The sequence below is a fragment of the Betta splendens genome, chromosome 21 (assembly GCF_900634795.4).
Source record: "Betta splendens chromosome 21, fBetSpl5.4, whole genome shotgun sequence".
Classification (NCBI taxonomy): Eukaryota; Metazoa; Chordata; class Actinopteri; order Anabantiformes; family Osphronemidae; genus Betta; species Betta splendens.
Genome location: NC_040899.1, coordinates 9,896,052 through 9,921,983, shown reverse-complemented (window position 1 = coordinate 9,921,983; position 25,932 = coordinate 9,896,052). Strand labels below are relative to the sequence as shown.

General features: G+C 49.5%; 3 protein-coding genes across 3 annotated transcripts in view; all 3 read left to right on the top strand.

Moving 5' to 3' along the window:
• myo10l3 (myosin X, like 3) overlaps nt 1–19,777 on the top strand; it is a 32,505-nt gene extending 12,728 nt beyond the window's left edge. Inside the window, exons 5-41 of the mRNA XM_029136736.3 lie at nt 31–165; nt 471–595; nt 708–721; nt 802–886; nt 967–1,073; nt 1,282–1,411; nt 2,035–2,153; nt 3,668–3,814; nt 3,918–4,018; nt 4,094–4,160; nt 4,350–4,442; nt 5,254–5,322; nt 6,365–6,447; nt 6,613–6,721; nt 7,338–7,418; nt 8,625–8,749; nt 8,824–8,938; nt 10,682–10,788; nt 11,717–12,112; nt 12,196–12,226; nt 12,316–13,116; nt 13,780–13,903; nt 13,980–14,223; nt 14,314–14,409; nt 14,550–14,643; nt 14,893–14,948; nt 15,045–15,187; nt 15,279–15,473; nt 15,559–15,716; nt 16,066–16,189; nt 16,283–16,580; nt 16,675–16,882; nt 16,961–17,097; nt 17,180–17,303; nt 17,391–17,846; nt 17,928–18,119; nt 18,204–19,777. Coding sequence (XP_028992569.1) covers nt 31–165; nt 471–595; nt 708–721; nt 802–886; nt 967–1,073; nt 1,282–1,411; nt 2,035–2,153; nt 3,668–3,814; nt 3,918–4,018; nt 4,094–4,160; nt 4,350–4,442; nt 5,254–5,322; nt 6,365–6,447; nt 6,613–6,721; nt 7,338–7,418; nt 8,625–8,749; nt 8,824–8,938; nt 10,682–10,788; nt 11,717–12,112; nt 12,196–12,226; nt 12,316–13,116; nt 13,780–13,903; nt 13,980–14,223; nt 14,314–14,409; nt 14,550–14,643; nt 14,893–14,948; nt 15,045–15,187; nt 15,279–15,473; nt 15,559–15,716; nt 16,066–16,189; nt 16,283–16,580; nt 16,675–16,882; nt 16,961–17,097; nt 17,180–17,303; nt 17,391–17,846; nt 17,928–18,119; nt 18,204–18,308 — 5,794 coding nt within the window. The 3' untranslated portion in view covers nt 18,309–19,777. The remainder of the gene's footprint in view (nt 1–30; nt 166–470; nt 596–707; nt 722–801; nt 887–966; nt 1,074–1,281; nt 1,412–2,034; nt 2,154–3,667; nt 3,815–3,917; nt 4,019–4,093; nt 4,161–4,349; nt 4,443–5,253; nt 5,323–6,364; nt 6,448–6,612; nt 6,722–7,337; nt 7,419–8,624; nt 8,750–8,823; nt 8,939–10,681; nt 10,789–11,716; nt 12,113–12,195; nt 12,227–12,315; nt 13,117–13,779; nt 13,904–13,979; nt 14,224–14,313; nt 14,410–14,549; nt 14,644–14,892; nt 14,949–15,044; nt 15,188–15,278; nt 15,474–15,558; nt 15,717–16,065; nt 16,190–16,282; nt 16,581–16,674; nt 16,883–16,960; nt 17,098–17,179; nt 17,304–17,390; nt 17,847–17,927; nt 18,120–18,203) is intronic.
• Nucleotides 19,778–20,110: 333 nt separating this feature from the next.
• On the top strand, nt 20,111–22,823 carry pttg1ipb (PTTG1 interacting protein b). Its single transcript, XM_029136738.3, has 7 exons — nt 20,111–20,300; nt 20,619–20,674; nt 20,793–20,901; nt 20,996–21,098; nt 21,392–21,457; nt 21,693–21,739; nt 22,145–22,823. Exons 1-7 carry the CDS (start codon nt 20,201–20,203, stop codon nt 22,186–22,188), a joined length of 525 nt encoding a protein of 174 aa, XP_028992571.1. The 5' UTR covers nt 20,111–20,200; the 3' UTR covers nt 22,189–22,823.
• A 281-nt stretch (nt 22,824–23,104) lies between these two features.
• sumo3b (small ubiquitin like modifier 3b) lies at nt 23,105–25,932 on the top strand. Its single transcript, XM_029135982.3, has 4 exons — nt 23,105–23,264; nt 23,848–23,976; nt 24,103–24,174; nt 25,115–25,932. The coding sequence occupies exons 1-4, from the start codon at nt 23,244–23,246 to the stop codon at nt 25,178–25,180; spliced, it is 288 nt and encodes a 95-aa protein (XP_028991815.1). The 5' UTR covers nt 23,105–23,243; the 3' UTR covers nt 25,181–25,932.

Sequence of the window (25,932 nt, the reverse complement as noted above, 5' to 3'; positions counted from 1 at the left end):
GGTTTGACCCCAGTTACTGCGTGTGTTCAGCGGAGAGAGCGGCGCCGGGAAGACGGAGAGCACCAAGCTGCTGCTGAAGTTTCTGTCGGTGATGAGTCAGAACTCGGCCGCTACGCCTCTGTCGGAGCGGACCACCAGGGTGGAGCAGGCGCTGGTCCAGAGCAGGTGACCTTTGACCTTTGGAAAATGAAACCCGCCTTCATGAGACATGTTTTCTTTGTGATGATTTCTTGTGTTTTAACAGTACAGTCTGTTTGAATTTACCTTTATACATCATATGTCAAAAAAATGGAAAATAGTTTTTGGATACAACTTTGGGGGGAAATTAAAAAAGAAATGAAACGCAATTCCGTGAAGTAAACTGTCTTCTGGACCCACGTCTGGAGTAAATCGGTGAATGTGAGTCAGAGGTGCAGGTACGCAGTGTTCACGGCCTCTTCGTTTGCCTGACTGTCTGTTCCTCTCCTCAGTCCCATCATGGAAGCCTTTGGAAACGCCAAGACTGTGTACAACAATAACTCCAGTCGCTTTGGGAAGTTCATCCAGCTCCACTTCTCCCAGAATGGAAACATTCAGGGAGGCTGCATCATCGACTGTATCCTTAAAAAAGTTCACTCAAACAAATCTGGTGTAAGTGTGAACATATCATAACATATCATGTCCAGTTAGACAGTCCCTTCATTTCCTCCTTGACTTTAAACTAACAGATTTGCTGGAAAAGGTAAGAGTTGCGTTGTGTAGTGACTCAGAGGGTTGGAAGTCCTTCTTTAAATTCTGTAATCTTGTTGCTTTCTTCCTAAGAATCGCGTGGTTCGACAGAATCCTGGCGAGAGAAACTACCACATATTCTACTCGTTATTAGCAGGAGCGGACAAAGACCAGAGAGGTTTGAGAAAGTAGAATCCAGTGGTGTCCTTTTATCAATCAGAAGGTATTTTATTTTACTGTGTGTGTGTTTCTCTGCAGACACGTACCTCCTGTGTGAAGGACCCGAGTCCTATCACTACCTGAGCCAGTCAGGCTGCGTGCATGACAGCAGTCTGAATGACAAGCAGCTCTTTGACAGTGTGATGGTAAGAGACACGCACGTGCGTCGGTTCGCCACTAGATGGCACTGTTATCCTAAAAGAGGTCTGTCCTAAAACATCAGCCTGGAGGAATCAGGAAACATCGCGTTGTTGTTTTGGCCACGAGGAAATAAAAATCAAGTGTAACAGCTGTGACGAGTCAGGTTAGGGTTCAGCGTGGCAGGTTTTCTCACTGTGACGTGTTGTTTTGCAGGAGGCCCTGAAAGTGATGGAATTCACCGAGGAGGAGATCAGAGACGTGTTCAAGCTGCTGTCTGCAGTCCTGCAGATGGGCAACATTGAGTTCATGACCGCTGGTGGAGCTCAGATCACTTCAAAAGGGGGTGAGGCAGATCCCCGAGATCCCTTCTCCTCTCCCCCCCGAGTCTTAGACTCCCCCACATGAAAGTGTTACACAAGCTTTCCTGCGCTTCACTTTGAGCCAAAAGTCAAAATAGGAAAGACTTCATGAATAAATATGTACTTTTTAAAGGAAACTTCTTTTGTTCTGGAAAGTGGCAAAAGTCTCCTTAGCCCATAAGTTCAGCGCTGCAGCCGTCTCTCTGTCTGGCTGAGTTTGATTGACACAGTCACAGCAGACAGAGCTGCACGGCTCTGAACAGGCTGTAACACGAGCTCGAGGCTCTTTTGTTCTCCGCGTCTGACCTCTTTTCCAAAGAAGCAGTGAACTACGGTGCCTACGGAACGCCACGGCCCGGCCCGGCCCGGCCCGGCCCGGCCCGGCCCGGCCCGGCTCGGGTTTCCACTAGACTCTATAGGATCACGCTCTATATGTCGCGTGCGTTGTTCGACATCGAGCAGCGTCACCTGAGCCGTCACATTAGTTACAGCGCGCGTGTGTGTGTGTGTGTGTGTGTGTGTGCGTGTGTGTGTGTGTGTGTGTGTGTGTGTGTGTGTGTGTGTGTGTGTGTGTGTGTGTGTGTGTGTGCGTGTCTGTGCCTTGCAGTGGTCAGTAACGTCAGCGAGCTGCTTGGCCTGGACTCCTTCCAGCTGTCCGAGGTGCTGACCCAGCGCTCCATGATCCTCAGGGGAGAGGAGATCTGCTCCCCCCTCACGGTGGAACAGGTAACGGCGCACGGGAACCCGCCCCCTCCCCTCGCAGCTCGTCACTGTAGGATCCCACAGCTTCAGTTCCCATTTCTGTGTTATGGTGACACTCAGACGTGTACAGTAAATGCCCGCCCCCCCCTCCTCGCGGTGACACACACAGCTTTTCTCCCCCGCATGCCTCTCCAGATCCCTTGCGTGACTCCCGGCCATTTCCTGCTTTTTGTCTGCCAGAATTCCTGGCACAATGAAGCCATCGCGATAGCGATCTGAGTCAAAGACGCACAATAGCGCCGATGACTGGGGGGCGAAGCGGTGAAGAGTCTTCTCCTGGGGAGGCGGCGCGGGCCGGCGCCGCGGAGCGGGACGCGAGCGGCCGCGTCCCGCTCCGCTACAAATGCCCCGCTTGTTCTGCAATTAATGTGGCCGCCTCCCACGTCTCCCGCTGCACGTGTTGTCCCCCTCGCCAGGCCTCCGGCCCCCTCATACGCATGGATATGACTGAATATGCAGAGCGGACCTTTGCTATTATCACAAGGGCACGAAAGTCACAAGAAAGCTTTTCATGAGCACACAAAGGCCTTGTGCTGTCGCGCTGCTGCTGCTGCTGCTGGTGCCTGGCCTTTGAAGCAGCCTCTGTCTTAATAGACTTCATTATTTCAGTCCTGGAGCTGGTAAGAATGGCTTCTTCTCACTGCAGCCAGGGGTCACCCACCCCACGACTGCCTGCAGTAGACAACCCCCCCCCCCCCCCCCCCCACTCCACCCGAGTCCTGGACAAACAGCCATTCTTCCTCACCACCCCCCTCAGGACGGAGATCCTGGAGCCACCGGCGCACAGTTCACACCCGCTAGCTGCGAGCAGTGACTGGGGGATGATGGATGGCTGAAGCCCGGCAGCATTGTTGCCCAAAATACAGCACACACAGCCGTGCGCTTGTTTTGTTTTCAATTCAAACACAATGCCCCCGGAGGAAGCGTCAGGCTTTTTATGTACCTGTACAGATGCTGTGCAGCTGAAAGGATGACGGCTGTACAGAAAATCAGAGCCTGCCAGAACATATATACATAAACATAGTATCTTTTACCTTATTCTCATTCTGGGTTTAAATATGTCATGTAAATATAACATCAGTTGCTTTTAAAATTCTCTCGGTGTCTGTGAGCGGTGAAACAACAGGAGAGATAATAAAACAGACAGTAGATTTGTGATTTGCCTTTGGTTTCACTAGATTCATATAATAATAATATAATAGATACTGCCTGCATAGCGCCACCTTGGAGATATGTAGGTGATAAACAGAGTTGTCTGTTGTGAAAACACAGAATCTGACATGACACATCGTCTCCAAACCACCATCCATCGCTCTAACATAAACTCTAACTGTCATCTGATGGAACTGATTGCATTTATACGATTACATATTGTCTATTGTGCTCAGGGTACAGTCTGTAATGCATTGCTCCTAGTATTACTCATCCTGGGCTTGTATCCATGGTAACCTCTGTCTTTTATGGTCGGCGATGTACAGGCAGTGGACTCTCGGGACTCGGTTGCCATGGCGCTTTATTCTCAGTGTTTCTCCTGGATCATCATGAGGATCAACCAGAAGATCAAGGGGAAGGAAAACTTTAAATCCATCGGCATCCTGGACATCTTTGGCTTTGAGAACTTCGAGGTGAAAGTTCAGTCACTGACGATAAGATCTGTATAAAAAGGCAGGATTTATACGTAACGAGATCCGATTGTTTCAAGCTCCGCTGACCCCTGGTGTCCCGCAGGTGAACCGCTTCGAACAGTTTAATATTAATTACGCCAACGAGAAGCTCCAGGAGTATTTCAACAAGCACATCTTCTCGCTGGAGCAGCTGGAGTACAACAGGTAACGTGTCCCCCGAGCCGGCGCGTCCTCCCAGCTGTTTGCACATGTGCAAAGACGGTGTGTTTGTGCTCACAGGGAGGGGATCCAGTGGGAGGCCATAGACTGGATGGATAATGCAGAGTGCCTGGATCTCATAGAAAAGGTAAAGTCTGACCCAGGCTCTGCTGTCTGGCTGCAGCGACGGCTAAGGCTGATAATAAAGGAGAATATTCAGCAACTGCCCCGCTTCCTGCATGCATTGTTACAGTAAAGGCTGCCAGATGTTTCCCCATGGGATTATGACTAGTTCCATCATGACCCTCTCTGCTCCTCTGTTTGTCTCCCCCTTTAGAAGCTGGGCATGTTGGCTCTCATCAATGAGGAGAGTCGCTTCCCCAAAGGCACAGACTACACCCTTTTGGAGAAACTACACAGCCGACACGCAGTAAGCACACACACACACACACACACACACACACACACACACACACACACACACACACACACACACACACACACACACACACACACACACACACACACACACAGAATGTGACACACACTGTCCCAGGCCACGATTACAAAAGGACAAGAATAAGCAAAAGCTCCTCTGCTCCATTTGAGGACCTGCCTCCAGTTCTCCAGCATCTGTTCTGGCCTTCGAACGTCCGCCTGGAGGTTCTAAGGTAGAAAAGAACATTTGCCTGACCTCTTTTTAAGGTGTCTGCCTTCACTGCTGATCCTTGTTGGGTTTGAAGGTCGAGTAACCTTTATTTACAGCGGATACGGCGGCTGGACATACACGCTGTTGTACACAAGTGCCCTGTTTACAGTTAAAAGAAATAACAGGCCAAGAAACAGATTAATGAAATAGAAATTAGCCGGTGGAAAATGTGCAGTCACGGTAAAAGCGCTCGGAAACAGGAGCAGAACGATTCTCAGTATTTGGATTATTAGTGACCTTGCAGAAAGATTCCATGATTCCTTCCCTTGCATATGCCCAGAAATAGGACTTGTTTGTTTGGGAAAAACTGTCAGATAACATTTGTATAAACTGAGATTTTTGACTGGAATGTTTTGCAGAATTCTTTTTATTATTATTACTGTATTTGATAATACAGACGAGGAGCATGTAGAGCACAGCAGGGAACATGACTGTGGACCTCATGCTAATGCTAATTTAAATAAAGTAAATTAATCAACTAATTATAGGATTATACTTTTAAAAGTCACTGGTGTCTTATTTTTCTCCTCAGACTAACCAGTACTACCTGAAGCCCAGAGTGACCGACCATCAGTTTGGCATCAGACACTACGCTGGAGAGGTAACAGCACACACACAAACAGGAGTCGATAAACGAGCAGTCGCTGCCGCCCCCCTTGTCAGAAGAAAGCGTTTCATTGTCATCCTCCTCTTCCCTCTGATGCGAAGGCCGAGATTAATCCTGGCAGGAGCGAGATAGAGATACTGACGCAGACAGAGGATAGGGACAGAAGGGGGTGGGACGAGAGCTTTGCTCCCAGAGAAGCCCTGGCCTCATGAAGACAAGGTCTGAGACAAGGCCTGCTCAGTCTGAGCAGGCGGCTCGGCTCGGCTCGGTCCGGCATGGCATGGCTGCTATGGTAATGACAGCCAGTTGTTCTCCCCCTCTGGAGAGCGTCTCCTCTCTGAAAGCTCCTTCTGTTATGAAAAATAGCCTTGTGAGGTCAGTGAGGAAATCCAAGTATCCCCCGACACATTTCTGTGAACGACTCAATAACACAGAGAGGCGACTTCTTCCACCCCTTATCTGGTTTATTTACGAAGAACCAGCGAGCGAATGTGATTAATGATAAACTAATTTCTCGGTGGCGTCATGGGACCTACGACGGGCAGACACAGAGAGCGTTTTGTTTTCCACTGATGGTGCAACACAGCGTGGTTAATGCAACATAAAGACACGCTGTGCAGCTCCAGGCCTGAATGTCAGGACGGAGACGGTCGCTGGATCCTGGCACTAAACATCACAAAGGAGCTTCCATTTGAATACAGACAGATATTACCTGGGCCATTTTAATATTTCTATGAATATCTATGATAGCAAGTCTTATTTATGTCTCATGGACGCACACACACACACGCACACACACACACACACACACACACACACACACACACACACACACACACACACACACACACACACACACAGAGCATTACTGTGGATCAAGGCAGGAGGAATTATGTGGTGCTGAGATGAATGGGCCTCGACAGGTGAGCGCTGTCCTACACAGGCCCGGCGTTCCCACCGAGCCTCACACATGCATTTAGCCTTTAATGGCACATTTATGGAATCATTTAAAGAATTTCTCCTTTGAACTCCTCAGGTGCTTTATGATGTGCGTGGGATCCTGGAGAAGAACAGGGACACCTTCAGGGACGACATCTTGTTCATTCTCAAAGACAGCAGGTGAACAATGCGGCCTCTCTCTCTCCCTCTCTCTCTCTCTCTCTCTCTCTCTCTCTCTCTCTCTCTCTCTCTCTCTCTCTCTCTCTCTCTCTCTCTCTCTCTCTCTCTCTCTCTCTCCTCAGCGGCCGACATGATTCGACTCATATTCGGGTGTCTCACCTGCAGGCTCGACTTCATCTACGACCTGTTCGAGCGCGTCGGCAGCAGAAGCGGGGACGAGACCTTAAAGATGGGCACCGCCAGGCGCAAGCCCACCGTCAGCTCCCAGTTCAGGGTGAGACCCCACCACCGCGCTCACAATGAGCGGATTGTCTGCGCGGATGCAGTCATCACTTAACCCTTAACCCTTAACACGATGGCTGAGCGTGGGAGCGCTGGGTTAGGGGGCGATGGAGCAGGCTGTGTGAATGGCGGGCGACGGGGTGAGTGTGGACGGCGCCGGTGGGTTTTCCAGCTGAGCGTGTTCTCGCTGCAGTGCAGAGAAGGAGCTGGGGAGGAGCTGGCAGGCTGCCCCGGCCTGCAGCTCTCTGAGCCAGAGGATTAGCGCCGGTGGCTGGGCGGAGAGGGGCCGCGCCAGGCCTCGCTGGAGACAGACTGTCTGAGGCCGAGGGGCGCGGGGCCTGCCGGGTTCAAGGGTCTTCACAGGCTGTAATTGGGCATGAGCGCGTCTCGGGTGTGGACCAGAGTGTGAGGAATGGAAATAACAGCGCGTTTCAACTCCGCTGCAGTCATTTTTCAGGAGTGCACAGTTAAGAAACAGATCTACTGAGCCGATCTACTAAATAAACTGAACATTAGTGCAAATAAACAGTTGTAAAGAACCACAGCTGAATCAAGTGCCAGGTTTTTCCTGCTTCTTGATCTTTATCCTCCTGCAATTTGTGTTTCAGGACTCGCTCCATTCCCTGATGGCCACGATAAGTGCCTCCAACCCCTTCTTTGTACGGTGCATCAAACCAAACATGGACAAGGTGGGTAAGCACGCACGCACGCACGCACGCACGCACGCACGCACGCACGCACGCACGCACGCACGCACGCACGCACGCACGCACACACACACTGTCAGGTCCTGCCAAGGTCAGAGCCTGCAGAGTTAAATCCCGTGTTCTATTCGTAGCTCCCATTGTCACGCAGCCTCTGCTCTCTTATGACTGAGCGACGTGTCAGTGAAATGGCAGCTCATGCAAAGGAGCCTCTCTTTCTGCTTATGCTGCAAATCAACTGATTTCGCCGCCGCCTTTGTGCCACGACCTTCGTTGTGTGTACCAGCGCATTCCTACCACTTTGGCCCCTTCACCAAAGGTCAGAGGTCACCGGCGGCTGCTCCAGCTGCAGCGGCTTGGCTGATGCTCAGCAGCATCGGTGGAATGCCAAGATAAGACCACAGCGGGATGTTTATTTAGCAGCCCTCTAATCCGGTGCCTCTATTTACCGCAGAACTGTAAAGCCTTTCCAAAATATGCACCTTCAGCACCGGCCCTCATAATGGGCTCTTATGTGTTAATGAACAGTAATTGCCCTTTTTTTTCTTTCTTATCGGCATGGAAACGACTGTCCCCTCCCTCTCCACGCGCCTCCCTTTCTCTGCGTCTGTTCTCCCCCGTGCGTCCCCTCCTCCCATTGGCTCTGCCCTCCCACTCGCTCACCTGGATTCTGGATGTGGTCGGTCAAGATTGAACAAGCCGTGTCTCTATTAATCCTGCAGAATGACGGGACTGCAGGCACGATCCCGACACGAGCCTGCGAAAACACACACGCGTGCGCACACACACACACACACACACACACACACACACACACACACACACACACACACACACACACCCGCGTGCCCTTGGGCAGCGGCGGGCGTCGTGAGGACCTCCTCAGCGTTGAGGAGTGGAGGTGACAGGCGTCACAGATAAACAGGCCTGAGCATCGTTACCAACGCAGGGCTGCGAACAAAGCCGCTCGTTATTGAAAAGAAAGGTTTGGGACCGGTTGCTCAACGCCGCTCAGGTTTCTCTGTTTTTTTTTCTTTGCACGAGCCTGACTGTTAATTGTAAAATGATAGCGCGCGCCATGGAAATTGACTTTTCGGGTTCAAGTTAAACCACACTCGCTGGTTCAGTCTGAGTAGGTGTGCCTTCATGCTGCCGAGTGGTTCTCATGGTTCTGTGCTCCGTCCTCCACAGAGGGCCAACCAGTTTGATCCTGACGTGGTTCTGAACCAGCTGAGGTACTCCGGGATGCTGGAGACAGTGAAGATCCGCAGGGCCGGCTTTCCCGTCCGCAGGACCTTCAAAGACTTCCACAGCAGGTACACCCGCGCCGCTTCGGACTGTTTTAGGCGGACCGGCTGTTAAAAGCCGCTAAGCGTGTGTGTTCACACAGGTACAAGATGATCCTGAGGAGCGGGCGGAGCTCAGGCGACGAGAAGCGGAGCTGCACGGAGCTGCTGACGCTCCGCGACGGAGCCGGGAGCGAGTGGCAGCTGGGGAAGACAAAGGTGCAGCATGCACACGCTCGTGCCCAGACATGCATTTGTCACTGAGAAGCACCCTGCATCCACTCACACGCCTTGGAAAGCTGCAGTAACTGTAACCACCACCCGGCCCAAACCCGCTATTAACCTGGCTTTCAAACGTTCCCCTTCAAATCTGCTTCAGTGAATTGCAAATGGCTGTTCATGAGCTGTGTTTTTAAGGGTGACGTCAGCGCGAGGCTCCAGAGCAGAGCGGCTCGTTCCCGTTCCCTTTCCCAAGAAGTCGCGCCGCTGTCGCTCCCGGGCTGTTAATGTGTGCCACAGTTTGGACGGCCCCGCGGTGACTCATGCCCCAGAGATGTTTCTGGGCGGCTGTGGTCAATGTGCTGCCGTCGCCACGGGGCCCGGGCTGAAAACACAGGCACCAGCAACTGTTACCGTAACAGTGGGGGGTCGCTGTTAGCGCGTTAGCGCGTTAGCCTCCTGACTCTCACCCAGCCGGTGGTTTAATAACCTAAACTGTGGGTGAGTGATTTTTGGAGGGGGGCAGTGATGAGACGCTGCAGCTGAGCAGAGGTTGAGAACGGCCTCGTCTCCTCGTCTCACGCGCTCATCTGACAAACGTCATTCCGGCGTGATTATGGTTTCCATCGTTAGCCGCTAACCGCTCGCTGCCCCCGGCCTCCGTCTCTCTCTGGCTCCTGAGTTTTAAACAATCATCGACTGCGGCCACAGAGAAGCCTCTTTGTTTCCTCGCACCCCCAATGAATGATTAACCTCGAATGCCAGGTGTGATCGAAACCTCAGCGCTCGGCGTCGGACTCCAGATATTAATGCATTTCCCACTGTTTAGGGCAGTCTGACCTCTGGCTGACACTCTCCTGCTAACTGCGTTCATACTGCTTTATTTCACACTGTGTACAGGCCAAGAGAGTCCTGCATAGCTTTTTTTTTGGGGGGGGGGGGGGGGGGGGGGGGGAAACGCAGAGTGGGTTGTGGGCCAGAAGGGGTCTATTTGTGTTTGCGAGCCATTTGTGTTCCAGACGGGGGCAGGATGTGGAACGAAGAGGAAGCTTCCACCTCTCATAGCCTGAACAGAGGCAGGCAGGGCTGCAGCTGTAGGTTCCTTCTGATTAGCGGCACATCTGGGGCAGAAACACACCCACAAACGCACACACGCTCACTCAGTGGGCCTGTGTTTACCGTGGTGTGTGTAATATGTGACGTATGGTCATGTTTCATGTTGTTACCGCCACCGCTCGCTACCTGTGCGTCACATGGACGCGGCTCCAGCCTCGGGGAGTCTCCAGGAGCGAGGGAAGGGTTAACTACACTCATTCTCCCTCCTTCATAAGAGCAAGGAGAGGTGTGGCTTGTCAGCTGGACTCCAGCCACCATCCCTCCCCCTCCTCCCTCTTCCTCCCTCTCTCTCTGCCTGTGCACGTCAGTCTCAGTCGCGCCACCAGCAGCGGCGGCGGCAGCAGGGACGCAGCTCAGCAAGGACGCCTGCAAACAATGAGGCTCTGCAGCAGCAAACCCAGCAGCCACACTGCAGCCCCAGTGTCAGTTTCCCCGTCTGCGGCCGGGCCGATCGTTTAGCCTCCGCTGCCTCGCAGATTCCTCTGCAGTGGGTGCTGCCAGCAGACAACAGGGGACCTTCACATCCCTGCGGGCCTCTGTTCTGCGGCCCCCGCCAAGAGGAGGCTCTAACCCTGTCCTCTTTCCTTCCGCCCGCCCTCCGTGGCCGCGGCGCTGCCCGTCCCGCAGGTGTTCCTGAAGGAGGCCCTGGAGCAAAGGCTGGAGAAGGAGAGGGAAGAGGTGCGGCGCAGGGCTGGCATGGTGATCCGCGCCCACATCCTCAGCTATGTGGCAAGGTGAGTGGCGTGGGGGCCGGGGGGAGAGGGGGTGAGGGGCAGCGGCGTCTGTTTTGCGGCCACGCGGCGTGTAAGCGAGGGGGGGGGGGGGATTAGGTGCACGTACGCCTTCCCACACGTGTTCAGCCTTCTTCTTTTTTTTTTTTTTGTGAGCATGATGTAGCTTCAGGCTGAAGGTGTGCAGGGATGCGGCGCCTCCTCTCGAACCCTGACCTGAGCGCGCGTCAGTCATTAACCAGTGTAAACCCGACACCTTTCCGATACCTCTGACTTATTGTGCGGCTGAACATCCACATCCGTCACTGCGCTGGCTTCCAGACACACAGACCCCTGGCTGTGTAACGTAGCTGTGCCCCACCTGTACATAAGCTCACATGCAGAGGGCATAATGGGGCCGATGACAGCATTCAGGTGCTGGATTCCCTTCACCTCAGAGCTGCGTCTACTAAAGACAGACGCTCGGGAAGTTCCCTTAAGGCACAAGTAAAGCCTTTGTGTAATTTCATGTAACACTATCTCTGCTCCGAGGCTGTCCTGAGATCAGTCAGGGGCCACTGAGTGATTGCTGCGTTGACTCAGGGTCAGAGAGCCAGGACATTGTGTGTGGTCGTGTGCGAGTTGCACTTGTTTGTGTATGCGCATGTTTATATGCGTGTGCAGTCGGTGCATGTGCTGCGTGTGGGTGATGGGTGACGGGTCTTAGTCACAGGGCCAAACACAGCAGCCCACATGGCCACAATAGAACAGAACCAGCTCATCGGCCTCTAAACACAGCGGAGCCCGATGCACAGTTCGGCAGCGTGTTTATTTAAACGGAGAATGCCAGTGGGCGTCGGGAGGAGACAATGCGGTGCGGTTCCACGGCACAAATACGTTTGTCTTGGGTGACACACCAAGTTCTCAGATAACATGTGACGTTCCGCCTCAGGAAGCAGTACAAAAGGATTCTGTCCAGCGTCGTCACCATCCAGAAGAACTACCGCGCTCACTTCTGGAGGCGCCTCTTCCTCCGCCTGCGCGTGGCCGCCGTCGTCCTGCAGAAGCACCGCCGCGGCCAGCTGGCCCGCTCCCTCTGCTGCCGGCTTAGGGAGGAGAAGCAGGAGCGGGAGCAGGAGGAGCGGAGGAGAAAGGAGGAGGAGCGGAGGAGAGTGGAGGAGGAGGAGAGGAGGAGGATGGAGGAGGAGAGAAGACGACGGGAGGAGGAGGAGGAGGAGGAGAAGCAGAGAGTCATGGAGGAGGAGATGAGGAGGCGAGAGGAGGAGGAGGAGGAGCTGAGGCTGAAGGAGGAAGAGCAGAAAATGGCAGCCAAAGCAGAAAACAAAAGGTTTTATCCTTAAACATTCATCCACTTCAGTCATTCCCTCCTATGAATAATTTGTGATCACTAATACTCGGTTTTGTCTGCAGGAACTCGCTGGTTAACGGGGCCTGTGAGAAGGTAACTGCAGTTCGGTGACTCTTTCTAACAGGTCAGCATGTGGCACCGTAGACCCTCAACGTGCTCCGTTTTGTCCCTCCCTCGAGCAGAAGCAGGCGTCCCACGGCCACACGTCCGAGGAGGAGAGCCGTCAGATGGAGGAGATCCTGCGCCTGGAGCGGGAGATCGAGCGTCTGCAGAAGCAGCAGGAGGACGGCGTCTCGCTGCTGGGAGACGCGTCCCGCGAGGAGCGGCGCCAGATGAGGGACGCCGAGATCTACAGGCTGGAGAAGGAAGCGTCGCGCGTGGCCACCGAGTTCCTGGAGCTGCTGGACTTCGGCGGCCTGGAGCCGTCCCTCTCCAGCGAGGAGAACCTCCACGACCCGACGGAGTCCAGCGCTCCTCTGGCGGAGGCGGAGGAGGAGGTGGACGAGGGCTTCCACGCTGAGGACGAGTGCGTTCCTCTGCCTGACTTTCCTCCTCCAGCTGCAGTTCCTCTGGACAAGGAGGTCTTCCAAAGCGTCCCCCCTCCCCCGCCCGCCTTTGCCCAAGGACTAGTGGCCGCTCCGTCCTCCACCTCCTCTCCTGCACGGGAGTCGCCGCCCCCGTTCGCCTCCACCAGACTGATTCAAGGCGGCCCTGGCCTTTCTGCTCGTCCCGTGAACGCTAATAGGGGGCAGCAGCCGCGCGAGGCGGCCAGCAGGGGGTCCGCCTACGAGCCGGCGAGTGACGGGCCTCAAAACCCAAACGTGCCGGACACAGAGTCGGACTATGACCAGGAGGAGTTCGAGGAGGCGCACGGGAGTTCAGGCGCTAGTACAAACGATGGCCACATCACGGACGAGGAGGTGCTACGGAAGTCCTCTTGCACCCAGAACAGCTTGGACTCCTTCCGAGGCAGCTCTGACTCGGTGAGTAATAGGCCGAGAGGCGCTCGGGCTGAATCAATGCTGTTGAGAAACTGTACCGGAAAACACACAGGGCTGAATTCGTTAATGATCTAATCTGAACGAGTAATCATTTAGAGAAGCACCGGGGGTTCAGTATAAATTTAGCCAAAGCTGGAATTACCCTCATGAGAAATCTGACTCAGGAGTTCATCTCATGTCAGCCATTTCCTGAATCACATCCTATTCTAAACACCGATGGTCCCGAACTGAAGCGCACAGAGGAGCAAAGCTTTCTCAACATATCAGAATCCTCAGCCCGCGTTAGAATCACACTCCGGCGCTGTTGCAATTGTTTCCTTTGGCTCCGCTCGCGTGCGCGTCGCTTCCAGATACTGCAAGACAAGCAGAGCTCAGACGCAATGCTGTCGGATCAGCAAAATGTCAGAGGGCAAGACTGTTTGCGTGCGTGCGTGCGTGCGTGCGTGCGTGCGTGCGTGCGTGCGTGCGTGCGTGCGTGCGTGCGTGCGTGCGTCTGTACCAGTTTTACTGCTAGTTTAATGACTCGGGTCAAACAGCTTTTGGGTGCATTTTTGGAGCTTTGTACCTTCTAGGCAAGTGCAAAAAAAACCCTTTTGTTGGTTTTTAATGGACTCCTCCAGTCACAGACGCTTGTTTGTGTGTCAGTTCATTGACAGCGACGAGGACAACGATGGCTACGTGGACACGGACGAGGAGGTGTCCAACGGGAGAGTGAACGTGCTGAACGGCAGCGGGCCTCCGTACTTCCACGGCTACCTCTACATGAAGAGTGAGTGGCCTCGCCGTCGCTGGCCAGCAGGCAATGCTATGATTACAGCCCGGCTGAACTCCGTCCTGATCCCCAGGTGGCCTGATGATCCCGTGGCGCCGCCGCTGGTGCGTGCTGAAGGACGAGACCTTCATGTGGTTCCGGGCCAAGCAGGACTCCCTGAAGTCCGGCTGGCTGTACAAGAAAGGCGGCGGCATGTCCACCTTGTCGCGGCGCAACTGGAAGATGCGCTGGTTCGTGCTGCGGGAGTCCAAGCTCGCGTACTTTGAGAACGACAGCGAGGAGAGGCTCAAAGGCACCATCGACATCCGCACAGCCAAGTAAGAGCGCCCTCCGAGTGGGTGGGGGGAACCGTCATAGGCTCTTTTAGTCCATAAACGCAACAGTTTACCTGTCCACCGTGTGTTTAGGGACATAGTGGACAATCACGAGAAGGAAAATGCACTGAATATTGTGACTGAGGAGAGGACGTACCAGATCTATGCAGAGTCCCCAGAAGACGCCAGGTACAGTGTTTCACTTCCTCCTCCTCAGTGTGAAAGTGACGGGTGGAAAGCTCCCCCTAGCGGTCGCCAGTGGAAGTGTCCCTTTCAACGACATGACTGCTGACTCTTTACTTCCTGACCTCCCTCTGACCCTCGTGCAGCGGTTGGTTCAATGTGCTGAGTCGGGTCCACTCCGCCAGCCCGGAGCAGCTCACGGAGATGCACCACGAACAGGCCAACCCGAAGAATGCTGTGGTGAGTGTCGCCTCGCCGCTTTTGCTGCCTGGGCCCAGAGTAGTGCAGTGTTTCACCAGTAACCATGATGCATGAAACTGACTCAGCTGAAGTACGATGGCTGAAATCTGGGTCATGTTAAAATGTAAGTGGCAGAAGTGTATCACATATCCAGGATTTGTTTCAAACTGTGTTGACTTTTTTTTAGAAATTGTGGCTGTAAAACCCATTAAGAAAACACAATACATCCACGTCTTCCTCCTTTTCCAGGGCACACTGGATGTAGGCTTGATCGATTCCGTTTGTGCCTCCGACAACCCCGACCGGTGAGGAAGCCCAAGTCTAAGCCTGACCGACAGACATAAAGTGCTGGGACCACGTCAGTGGTTAAACCGCGTGTTTGCAATGTGCTCTGTTTCCAGACCGAACTCGTTCGTGATCATCACAGCCAACCGTGTGATCCACTGCAACACAGACACGCCCGAGGAGATGCACCACTGGATCGGCCTGCTGCAGAAATCCAAGGGAGACTCCAGGGTCGACGGCCAGGAGTTCTTAGTCAGAGGTCCGTCAGCGGTCGCACGCGCTTAGTCTCATAGCTGCTCCAATTGTCTGCATTCAGGAGCTAATGAGTGACGGTTGGTTCCTCGTCGTAGGCTGGTTGCATAAAGAGATGAAGTCCGGAGTCAAAAACACATCTCTGAAGCTGAAGAAGCGCTGGTTCGTCCTCACCAGTAATTCCCTGGACTATTACAAGTCGTCAGAGCGATGCGCGTCCAAACTGGGAACTCTGGTCCTCAACAGCCTCTGCTCTGTGGTTCAGCCCGACGAGAAGGTCTTCAAAGACACGGGTCAGTTCAGCTGAACGTCAGCCTCTCTGTGGCTAATTCATCCCGTGCACTGTTGGCCTTTGACATCGTCTGCGTCTTCATGCAGGGTATTGGAACCTAATCATCCACGGGCGCAAACACTCGTACCGTCTCTACACCAAGATGCTGAACGAGGCCATGCGGTGGGCCAACGCTATACAGGGAGCGATAGACAGCAAAGTCCCTATCGAAACCCCAACGCAGCAGCTGATCAGGGACATCAAGGTATGACGGGGCTCAGCTGGTGCCCCTGGTGTGAATATGTGCCTAATGCCAAGCACTAATAACCTCTGCTTCTCTACAGCTGCTAAGAATATTTCACACCCGTGAATATTCTGCACATATTTCATTAATATCATTGTGACTCGTGTCTTTCAGTCATGCAAACCTTTGGCAGGGACACACATTGTAGAATAGTGAGGTACTCACCACATGTGTGCTGTGATCATGTTCTTCCTCCTAACTTTATAAAATTTTAAATTTGCCTGATAATCTGGCTAAATCACCTCGCTTCAGTTTAAGAACGCACTCTGTTGCAATGATCCTTCCTGAAGACTTGTTTCTGTCCGTCCAGGAGAGCAGTTTGAACGTGGAGGCTGTAGAGCAGACCTACTGGAGGAACCCCATCCTGAGATATACCCAGCATCCTTTGCACGCCCCTCTTCTACCGCTGCCCTACGGAGATGTCAGCATCCACTGTGAGTCGTCGAACCAACAGCAAAACCTGATTAAAATGCCCAGAGCTTGAAAATGACTTTTGTCCGTGTCCATCCGTCCAATCTGTGCCCCAGTACAAAAGGAAAAGGGCTACACAAGCCTGCAGGATGAGGCCGTGAAGGTTTTCAACTCGCTGCAGGAGATGGAGGCAGTTTCCGACCCCGTGCCCATCATCCAGGGGATCCTGCAGACCTGCCAGGACTTGAGGCCACTACGAGACGAGGTTTACTGTCAGCTGATCAAGCAAACCAATCACGTGCCGCATCCCAACAGCCCTGCCAACCGCGCCCACTGGCATCTCCTCGCCTGCATGAGCTGCACCTTCCTGCCCAGCCGAGGCATCCTACGCTACCTCAAGTTTCACCTCAAAAGGTACGGGCCGGGCCGGGCCGGTCCAGAGCGTCCTCCTGTTAGAGGAACCCAACCGGCTGAAACTTTACATTCACTGGGTTTTTATATTTTTCAGGATCAAGGAGCTGTTTCCTGGTACGGAGATCGAAATGTTCGCTCATTTCATCGGCGAGTCCCTGAAGAGGACCAAGACCAGAGAGTTGGTTCCCTCCCAAGAGGAGATCGTGGCGCTGCTCAGCAGACAGGAGATGACCACCACGGTCTACTGCCACGGAGGGGGCTCCTGCAAGATCTCCATCAACTCACACACCACTGCCGGAGAGGTGGGAACGGGACTGTTCTCACACCAGGGGATGCAAATGAAGACCAACGCTGTGATTCCCGTGTCTCGCTCTGTTCAGGTGGTGGAGAAGCTGATCAGAGGTCTGGCGATGGAGGACAGCAGGAACATGTTTGCACTCTTTGAACACAACAACAGCATCGACCGAGCAGTGGAGAGCAGGGTCCTGGTGGCCGACGTTTTGGCAAAGTTTGAAAGGTATTTTACACATGATCCAGTGTCCTCTTAGACTATCTAACTGGAGACCAGAGTACAGTTATAATTGTGGCTTTCCCACCAGACTGGCCGGCAGTGAGCGAGCTGAAGACGAAGGCCAGTGGAAGCTCTACTTCAAGCTCTACTGCTTCCTGGACGTGGAGAGCATGCCCAAAGAGGGGGTGGAGTTTGCGTTCATGTTTGAGCAGGTGGCTTTTTTTTCCTATCGCGTCGCATTTTATTGAGCAATATAAGCATGCGGCGGTTGGCGCTGAGCTCGGCTGTTCCTCCTCCAGGCCCACGAGAGCTTGACCCGGGGCCACTTTCCCGCCCGTGAGGAGACCCTGCACCACCTGGCCGCGCTGCGCCTGCAGTTCCTGCACGGCGACAAGGCGCGCGTCACCTGGAGCCTGGACAACGTCTACCCCGTGGGGCGCCTGCGCAGCCGCATCCTGCAGTTCACCAAAGTGGGCGGGGCCTCGGGGTCCGGGCAGACCCTGGAGCGCCGGAGGACCAGCTTCCTCGACGGGACGCTGCGTCGGGGCCTGAAGACGGGCTCCATGAAGAAGCAGCGCATGGAGGAGGAGCAGATGCTGGAGATGTGGGTGAAGGAGGAGATGTCGGCCACCAGGACCAGCATCGTGGAGAAGTGGTCCCGCCTCAAAGGTCTGGACCAGCACCAGGCCATGGTCAAATACATGAGCATCATCAAAGAGTGGCCTGGATACGGATCAACACTGTTCGATGTTGAGGTAGAACGGGCCGTGGATCCAAACCCTGAGTTGGTGAGCACTGATCTTGTTGCTGACGCCTCTGTCTTCACTGTCTTTTAGTGCAAAGAAGGCGGCTTCCCTCACGACCTCTGGTTGAGCGTGAGCGCCGAGAACGTGTCCGTGTACAAGCGCGGCGAGCCCAAGCCTCTGGAGACGTTCCCGTACGAGCACATCGTCTTCTTCGGCGCGCCGCAGCCCTGCACCTACAAGATCACCGTGGACGAGCGGGAGATGTTCTTCGAGACGCCGCAGGTACTGCTTTCCGCCGCGGGTTCCGCCAACGTCTCTCCGGCCCGAACCCGTTCGCTTGACTGCTCTGGCGCGTTCCGTTCGCAGGTGGGCGAGATCACGAAGATCATGAAAGCCTACATCAACATGATCGTGAAGAAGCGGTGCAGCGTGAAGTCTGTGTCCAGCTTCGGGAGCAGCTGGATCAGGTGATGGACTGGGCAGGACCCGGGCGTGAAGAAGTGACCGCAAGAGGAATCGCCTCCACAAAGATCGGGTCACAGGTTCTGACTGGCCGTGTAGCAAGTAGACATGTCTATAGACACACAGGAATTGTGATACGCTTGAGGCGCCGTGGGTGATGTTACTTCATTGTTTCCATGCCGTCTCCAGACCCAATGCTTTTTTAGTTACACTGGTCTTTCATCTGTTGTTACTTGAAATCTAGTTCAGGTATTCAGTGGACTTCATTTTAATATAACGGACATACTGCACATTAACATATGAGAGTTACTGCAATTTCCAAGACAGCTTTTCTTTCATGACTCACACTCTGTCCAGCCCTTGTGTTGAAGTCACCTTTGTTTTCCTGCAGAGTATTGTGGCCCATTGGACTGAATGTTCTCCTGGCTGGAGACTCCCTCAGGTTATAACGTACATCCTCCCAGGGGGATGATCTCCCTCATTATGCCTTATTTAAGTTTTTATAGTATTACTTTCCTGGACGGTGGGTTTCACTGCAGATGTGGCCTTTCAGGAATGGAGCTTAATTTTCTGGGTGCTCAGTGCGTTGGTCGGCGTTATTGGTCGTCTACACAAAAAGCACATTACGAAAGGTAAACACAGATGTTGACTGAGAACAAACACCGCGTCCGTGGAGACCAAACATCTGTACCTGCTGCATTGGAGTAGCGTCTCAAAAGGACTCAAATCAGCTGAACAATTTGGGAATGTATCCACTAATGTCCTCTGCTTTCAGCTGGTTTCATATATTCTTGGAGAAATATGTTTGAATATTCCTGTATTTGAAATCTTTGTTCAAGGACCAGTTTGGAGCGATCATCATGGGGCCACGTGTGTGGTCTCTCTTTGCCTGAGGAGCGCTTTTGGTTTTGTTTGTTACTGTTTAGACCTTAAAGGCCACGTGAGCCTGGGGTATTTATTTATTGAAGTATTAAAGGATTGAGGTCAAACGTGTTGGCGCAGTTTGCTAACACTCATTCGCTGAGCATCACTAACATCTACCCGACCGGAACCAAACTAGTTGTTTGTAATTCAGTCTTGCTTTTAATCCCTGCGTGCTGTTTCTGAGCTTTAGGCAACATAAATGTACAACTTGCTCACAGCACCCAACATGATGTCTCTATCTAAATCGTTTCCTCTCCAAGGCCATTGTACAGTAGGGATTCAAATCTATGCCAATCCACCTACAGCATAGCTGATGATGAGCATGAGCCAAACATACAGAGCTTAGTATTTACCTCACGGTGCATTGCTGTCTTCCATTGCTTCCTGACTGTGCTTACTTTGCATTCTGGTCAGCTGCCGGCGGCCACACCAGAGACTGAACTTGCCATTGACGATGACTGTGTTTCCGAGATTTCTGATTGTTTGGAGAAAAATCAGAACATGTTTTATATCAGAATATAAAGATGCTTTAATAAATTATTGTATTTCAAAAATAGTGTGTTCGTGTTTGTTTCTTGTTTACTACAATAGCACCTACACTTGTTTTATTACTGTGGGAAATTAGTGATGATAAAACGAGCCAAAATAATAGTTACATAAAATCTATTAAAAATAAAAACAGATTTGAAATACAATATACATTTCTATTACTCTACGTTATAATATTTGGCATATAATTGCCACGAATTGTCCAACAGTTTCTAAATAATCTTCTCTGCGTCAAAAATTAGAAAACTTGTGTCGTTGTTGTCGTTTCTATAACAGATGTTTGACTCCGCAGCTGTTCGCTGACACCAGCGTCAGGAGCTCATGACGTCCGCCCCTCGTAAACCGCAGGTCCGCCCTCCACACTGACTCCGAGATGGTTTAGTTTGCTCGTTGCTGCCGCGAAGTCGCTGCCTCTCGCTCGTCCCGCGATGTCCGGACTTTGCGGAGCTTCTGCTTTCATCTGCGCCTTCGTGCTCTGCGGCATTTCAGCCGCCGTGGCGCAGACGCCGACTCCCGCTCCGGCCTCCAGTGAGTTTTCTTCAGCTTTCGCTGCTTTGTTCAGTCTGATCAGGAGGCTGTCACGTGACAGCGGATACAGATTCATAAAGCTTAACAGCAAAGTTAATCGTCTCAATTCAAAGACCGGTTGAGTGAATTCAACAGAAACTGAAGTTTACTTGTTTTTCAGTTTGACTTTGAACTTCTCTTAGCTGAATATGCTGCCAGAATAGTTTGTCATTGTGGGTAGAAGCTAAAAGTCAAAGGTTCTTCTAAAGCATATTTCTAGGACTGTGGGATCCTGTACAGTAAATAGAGGTTTAGTGACCCCCCATGTCTGTGTTCCAGCTCCTTGTGCCCTGAGATCCAACACCAGCTGTGAGGAATGCCTGAAGAACGTGACCGTAAGCGTCAAGAAAAAATAAAAAGCAGAAGCAGACTTGCATCCTCTTAATCATCCATTGCCTTAAAATTGTGAAAAGTTAAAGAGTCAGCAGAGTTCTTTTGCTGTGTTTGCTGCAGTGTTTGTGGTGTAATCCAACCCAACAATGCGTGGACTACCCGGTGAGAAGGGTGCTGCCCCCCAACAGTCTCTGCCCTTTGTCTGATGCACGATGGGGGGTCTGCTGGGGTAAGAGCTAACAATCTGTAACACAGCAATTAAATATCTGAGACAGAATCCTCACCTAGTTGACTAATTGTTGACTTTGACGTTGGATTTACAGTAAACTTCCAGATTCTGATCATCACCATGTCAGTGCTGGCTGGTGTTCTCCTCATTACCATTCTTGTTTGCTGCTTCTGCTGCTGCAAATGTGAAAGAATTGGGTAAGCATTGAATCACATGAAGTGTTGGCTGAGAAATCTGATTCAAAATGGAAGAAGAAGAAGGAGGAGGAGGAGGAGGAGGAACACAATGGGTTGCTTTTCCACAAAGCCAGGCTGATACCGCTGTCTCTAAAAGTCTGCCAGAAAATATGACCGCAGTAGATGACTTCTTACCATTAATACAATCTAGCCTCTCATAGAAGCTATTTATTATTTAATTTATGTATTCATCTAACATTTAAACAATGCTATTCTGAAGAGTATTGATGGAATTACATATTTTAATCTTCCAGAAGCAAAAGAGATGACGCGAAGGCAGAGCGACAAACTAATGCGAGAAAAGCACGCCAGAAGGCCAGGTACATAGCTGTTGTCTAAGTTTATCAAATACTTAACTTTATTCTAATTAGAACCCTAATACGTTTATTACTATTATTATTATGAAACAGACACATTTTATACATTTGTGAGATGTTTAAACATCTTATACCATACTTTCTGTTGATCCCAAACTCAGAACTGACATTCAATGCCATGAAAGCAGCCAGTGTTCTCTCTTGTACAACAATTTGTCTTTGTTTCTTTCCATTATAGGAAAACAGAAATGCAGCTGCGGCATGATGAAATCAGGCAGAAATATGGTGAGACACTTCAATTGTGTGTGGTGCACGTGGGTTGTAATACCAAAGAGGTTAATTTTGCATGTACTTAGCTTTTCATGTACAGCAACAAAATGAATAAAAACAAAACAGAAGAACAATTATTCAAATTTTAAAAAATAAATACAGCTGAGCAGATAAAAGGACCAAAATGAAAGACTTAATCAACAAATGAGACTTGTAGTAAAAGTTATCATGTAGTGCCATCTGTTGGAGAAAATCTCACTCTATATATAAATATATGAAGTGAATGTTAATAGACAAATTATGTGAAAGTAAATGAACTGTGTTTTAAACAAAACACACACTAATCTAGATATTTCATATTACTAACTGTGTTTGTATGTAGCTGAACTACTGTTGATTCTTTTTCCTTTTTTCTTTCAGGTCTGGCAAAGGATAATCCATATGCTCGAATGGACAGTCACTAAGACGTATATAGTAGTTAAGATGATCTAATTGATGTCAGTAACCATGATACCAGGAGTGTGTAAAAGTACAAATGATGAACTGTGATTATCTTGACTAAAGTCAAAGTCAGTGATGGCAAGAAAAAAAGTCACCAAAATTTCTTAGTCATTTTGGCTGAGTTTGTACTATATATCAGAAATGTCCTTTCCCTTATATTTAGATTTTTTATACATGTCAATCTTTGCTATTAATATCCCATATGCTTTTGTTTTAATCTAAATAATTCAAGTAAAAATCACCTGACTTCCGCACAAGTTTCGACTCCAGAGCTGATTGGTACTTATACTACTAGCTAACTAGCAGTTTTTACAGATCTTGGTTCATGTCTAAAGTTCAACATTTATTTTTATATCAGAGGTTAATTTGTAACCTGTAACGTTTTAAATCAGATCACAAAATAAAAAGATTTCATGTGCGTTTGTTAAAGAAAATGTGATAAATAAATGTTGTGACATAAATTTTCCCACTTAGCACAGTGCCATAACAACTACAAACTGCTAAACTCTGACACCATATTTTGTTTATATTGATAATGACATGTAAAGTATATAAGTAAAAAATAAAAAACAATTAAAATAATCCTTATGCCAAAATACCTTCACTTTTTGTTCTTTAGGAATCATTTTGCATTTCATCCCAAAGAGAAGTGTTTAGATTATTATTATATAATTATTTACTAGTTTACGTATTATTAGTTAGTTGGATGCTGTGTTTCTTTATACTATTTTATCTGATGGATTATTTGGATCTTTAGTCTAGTTCTGGGGGCCCTGGGCCTGTTTTACAAAACAGCCCTTTTGTTTTATGTAGTTCACGGGAGCGCGCAAAACCGCTTGCACGCGCGCATATGCGCGTTCTCGAGTGAACGTGAAGCACGTGACCCGTTTGGTCGAATGAGATTTTAAAAATAAGTGCGCGCTCCTGGTCCAAGCGAAAGAGCCGGGGGAGGTGATAACCTGCTTCACCGTTAACAGTCTCGCTCCGCGCTATTAATAAATACCGTGAAAACAGAAGAATGTCTGAAGAAAAGCCAAAGGTTAGTGCTCTGTCTGCAACATTAAGCGTCGTGTTTGTTTTTACCTTGATGTGGTAATGATGCCGGTGGCAAGTCAACGTTAGCACGCTATGCTAAGCTAAGCCTGCTGTCTGGCTACACAGCGTATTTGAGCGGGTAGACTGAGAAAACAAAGGTTGAGCAATTTGCGCATATTTTGGGTTTCACGTTTGGCGCAGTTTGGTGTTTAAAGTGCTCATCCTACGTCAGCATCCGACGATATTTATCACGGGTGTGGCTCGTAACCAAACAATGTTTCCCAATGTCAGTATCAGTGATTGGTAGTGAAATGAATGATTAGTTTTCGCTGTTTAGTTTGCCCCAGTGTGGCTTTCTGCGCCAGTTTGAACATGGGCTAGCTAGCTATGCTAACCACCGCCAGCAGCGGCTATGTAGCTACCAATAGGTGCACAGTGTTTCAGCTGAAGAAGCCTGTCTCTGGCACTAACGTTAGCTTTAGCCAGTTCCAGTTATGGCTTATAGCTAGCGCTTTAGCGTTACAATATTGAACAGCGGTGTGTCGCTGTTGTTTGTTGATGTTTTTTTTTTGTTGTTTTTTTTGCAGGAAGGAGTGAAGACAGAGAACGACCACATCAACCTCAAGGTAGCTGGTCAGGACGGCTCAGTCGTACAGTTTAAAATCAAAAGGCACACTCCACTCAGCAAACTAATGAAGGCATACTGCGAAAGACAGGTAAGTCAGTGTTATCATGTAAACAAGCTGTGCCCACAACTTCATCTAGATATGTGTTTATTAAATACATAAATGAGTACAGGATCTACGTTTCATGCTTTACTTGTGTTCTGTCTTTTTTTTCAGGGATTGTCAATTCGGCAGATACGGTTTAGGTTCGATGGACAGCCAATCAATGAAACAGACACACCTGCACAGGTGAGTGAAATTAAATATCACGCTGAAGTAAGTGATCATGTTAATACTGGCTGACCGTGTGATAAGCAAATAAGCACACACAAACGCACACCAGAAAAGAATAGGTGTCGCAGAAAAGTTGGTTACGTTTTGTTTTCAGTAGTTAATCTTTAAAATAAACGTTTACATATTCAAATATCCTGAACTTCCCAGAGTGGGTCACATGACTCAAAGATTCAAAAGACTGCTATAGTGTGTGTATATAAAACATGTTTATTGAAAGCAGAGTACATTTTAATTTAAAGGGTTTATTACATTACTGAGCACCTTCAGTTTGATTTTTCTACATTTTATTCTATATTTAGTTTTGGGGACGTTCTACTGCTCAGCCTTCGATCCTTTTTAAAGCAACACTTCAATTCCTGTTGACCTTTTGTTTGCACTTAGCGAGGCTGTTCATGTTCACAATTGTTGATCAAACAGAGCTGCAACTCTTTCCACTACCTCTAGTCAGAAAGATGGTAGATGAAATCAATTCTTAAGCGTAAGCTTAATTTTGAATGAATGTGGCAGTTTCTCAGATTCAGATCATATAGATTAGTAGCATCCTTAGGTTTTGCAAGCTGCCAGCATCCAGTAGTATGAAAGGACATACTGACATCCACAATGTGTCCTTTTTATTAAATTATTGTTGCCTCAACATGGATGTAATGGCAGCTTGTAAAATGTCTAAATAGCCATTATGTGTAAAATGTAATGTCACTTTAACGACTGAGATTAAAAAGATGTTTTTCCTTTCACAAAGCCTTAGAGTAACAAGCCACCAAATATCAACACAGACTTGGTACAAATTATTCAGTATAATAATACGTAACCTCTGTGGTTGATAAAGCTCTGCCTGCCTTTGCTAAGATTGTTATTTTCATCTGAGAATAACTAATGATAAAATCCTTTTTCACAGCTGGAGATGGAGGATGAGGACACTATTGATGTATTTCAGCAACAGACAGGAGGTGTCTATTCTTAAGGTGGACATGTACTGTACCCCGGAGGAATATTCACTTTATTTTATTTTATTTTTTTTTTACTTTTTGCTTGGCCAAATGTCAGGCTCACCACAAGATAAGGGCAAGTGTTTTTTTAAGGAAAGTCCTTATTTTGAGATGCAGACTGACTTTTTGTTTTGTTTTCTCACAATTGCATGATTTGACATAACCCTGTGTAATGGCACATCTCAAACCAGGTATGGATTGTAATAGAAATAAAACCTGTTTTTTTGATATTAAGATGACACCCAGTGTGTCTCAAGTGATAAGCTCTGAAGTACATGCCAAAATCCTTTCTCTTTTTGTCTGTCTTAGTTTTCCAACAAACATTCAAATTCGGGATCAGCAATTTAATTCATGACCTTGATAGGATTGCTTTGGATGAGAACTGCTAGATCGGAGCCACTGGTAAATATTTGGGGAAAGACGTCGTATACGTATTTCTTGTGTAATAACCTTTTTAGTAGCTTTTTAAAGAAATATAATTTCATGTATTCATGCTGATTTTATTCTCTACAATTGTTGAGGAAATGTTTGTGCTGAGAAAGATCAGTGTGAATGGTTTACCTCAACACAGATTTAACGGAGTGGTTAATAAAGTATGTTAAATAAATAGTGTTCTTTTATGCAAGATTTTGGTAAACACAAGATGTAAATGTAAAAGGTTACTGTGACTGTGTAACAGTGGTCTTTTCCCACATTTTCAGGATATTAAAGTATACAGTAAAGTTCA

Bases quoted from the DNA above. Each gene is read 5' to 3' on its own strand.
- pttg1ipb (XM_029136738.3), top strand. From the start codon at position 20,201: ATGTCCGGACTTTGCGGAGCTTCTGCTTTCATCTGCGCCTTCGTGCTC. The intron at 20,902-20,995 runs GTAAGAGCTAAC...TTGGATTTACAG, and splicing joins ACGATGGGGGGTCTGCTGGG to TAAACTTCCAGATTCTGATC. The intron at 21,099-21,391 runs GTAAGCATTGAA...TTAATCTTCCAG, and splicing joins TGCAAATGTGAAAGAATTGG to AAGCAAAAGAGATGACGCGA.
- sumo3b (XM_029135982.3), top strand. From the start codon at position 23,244: ATGTCTGAAGAAAAGCCAAAG. The intron at 23,265-23,847 runs GTTAGTGCTCTG...TTTTTTTTGCAG, and splicing joins TGTCTGAAGAAAAGCCAAAG to GAAGGAGTGAAGACAGAGAA. The intron at 24,175-25,114 runs GTGAGTGAAATT...CCTTTTTCACAG, and splicing joins AAACAGACACACCTGCACAG to CTGGAGATGGAGGATGAGGA.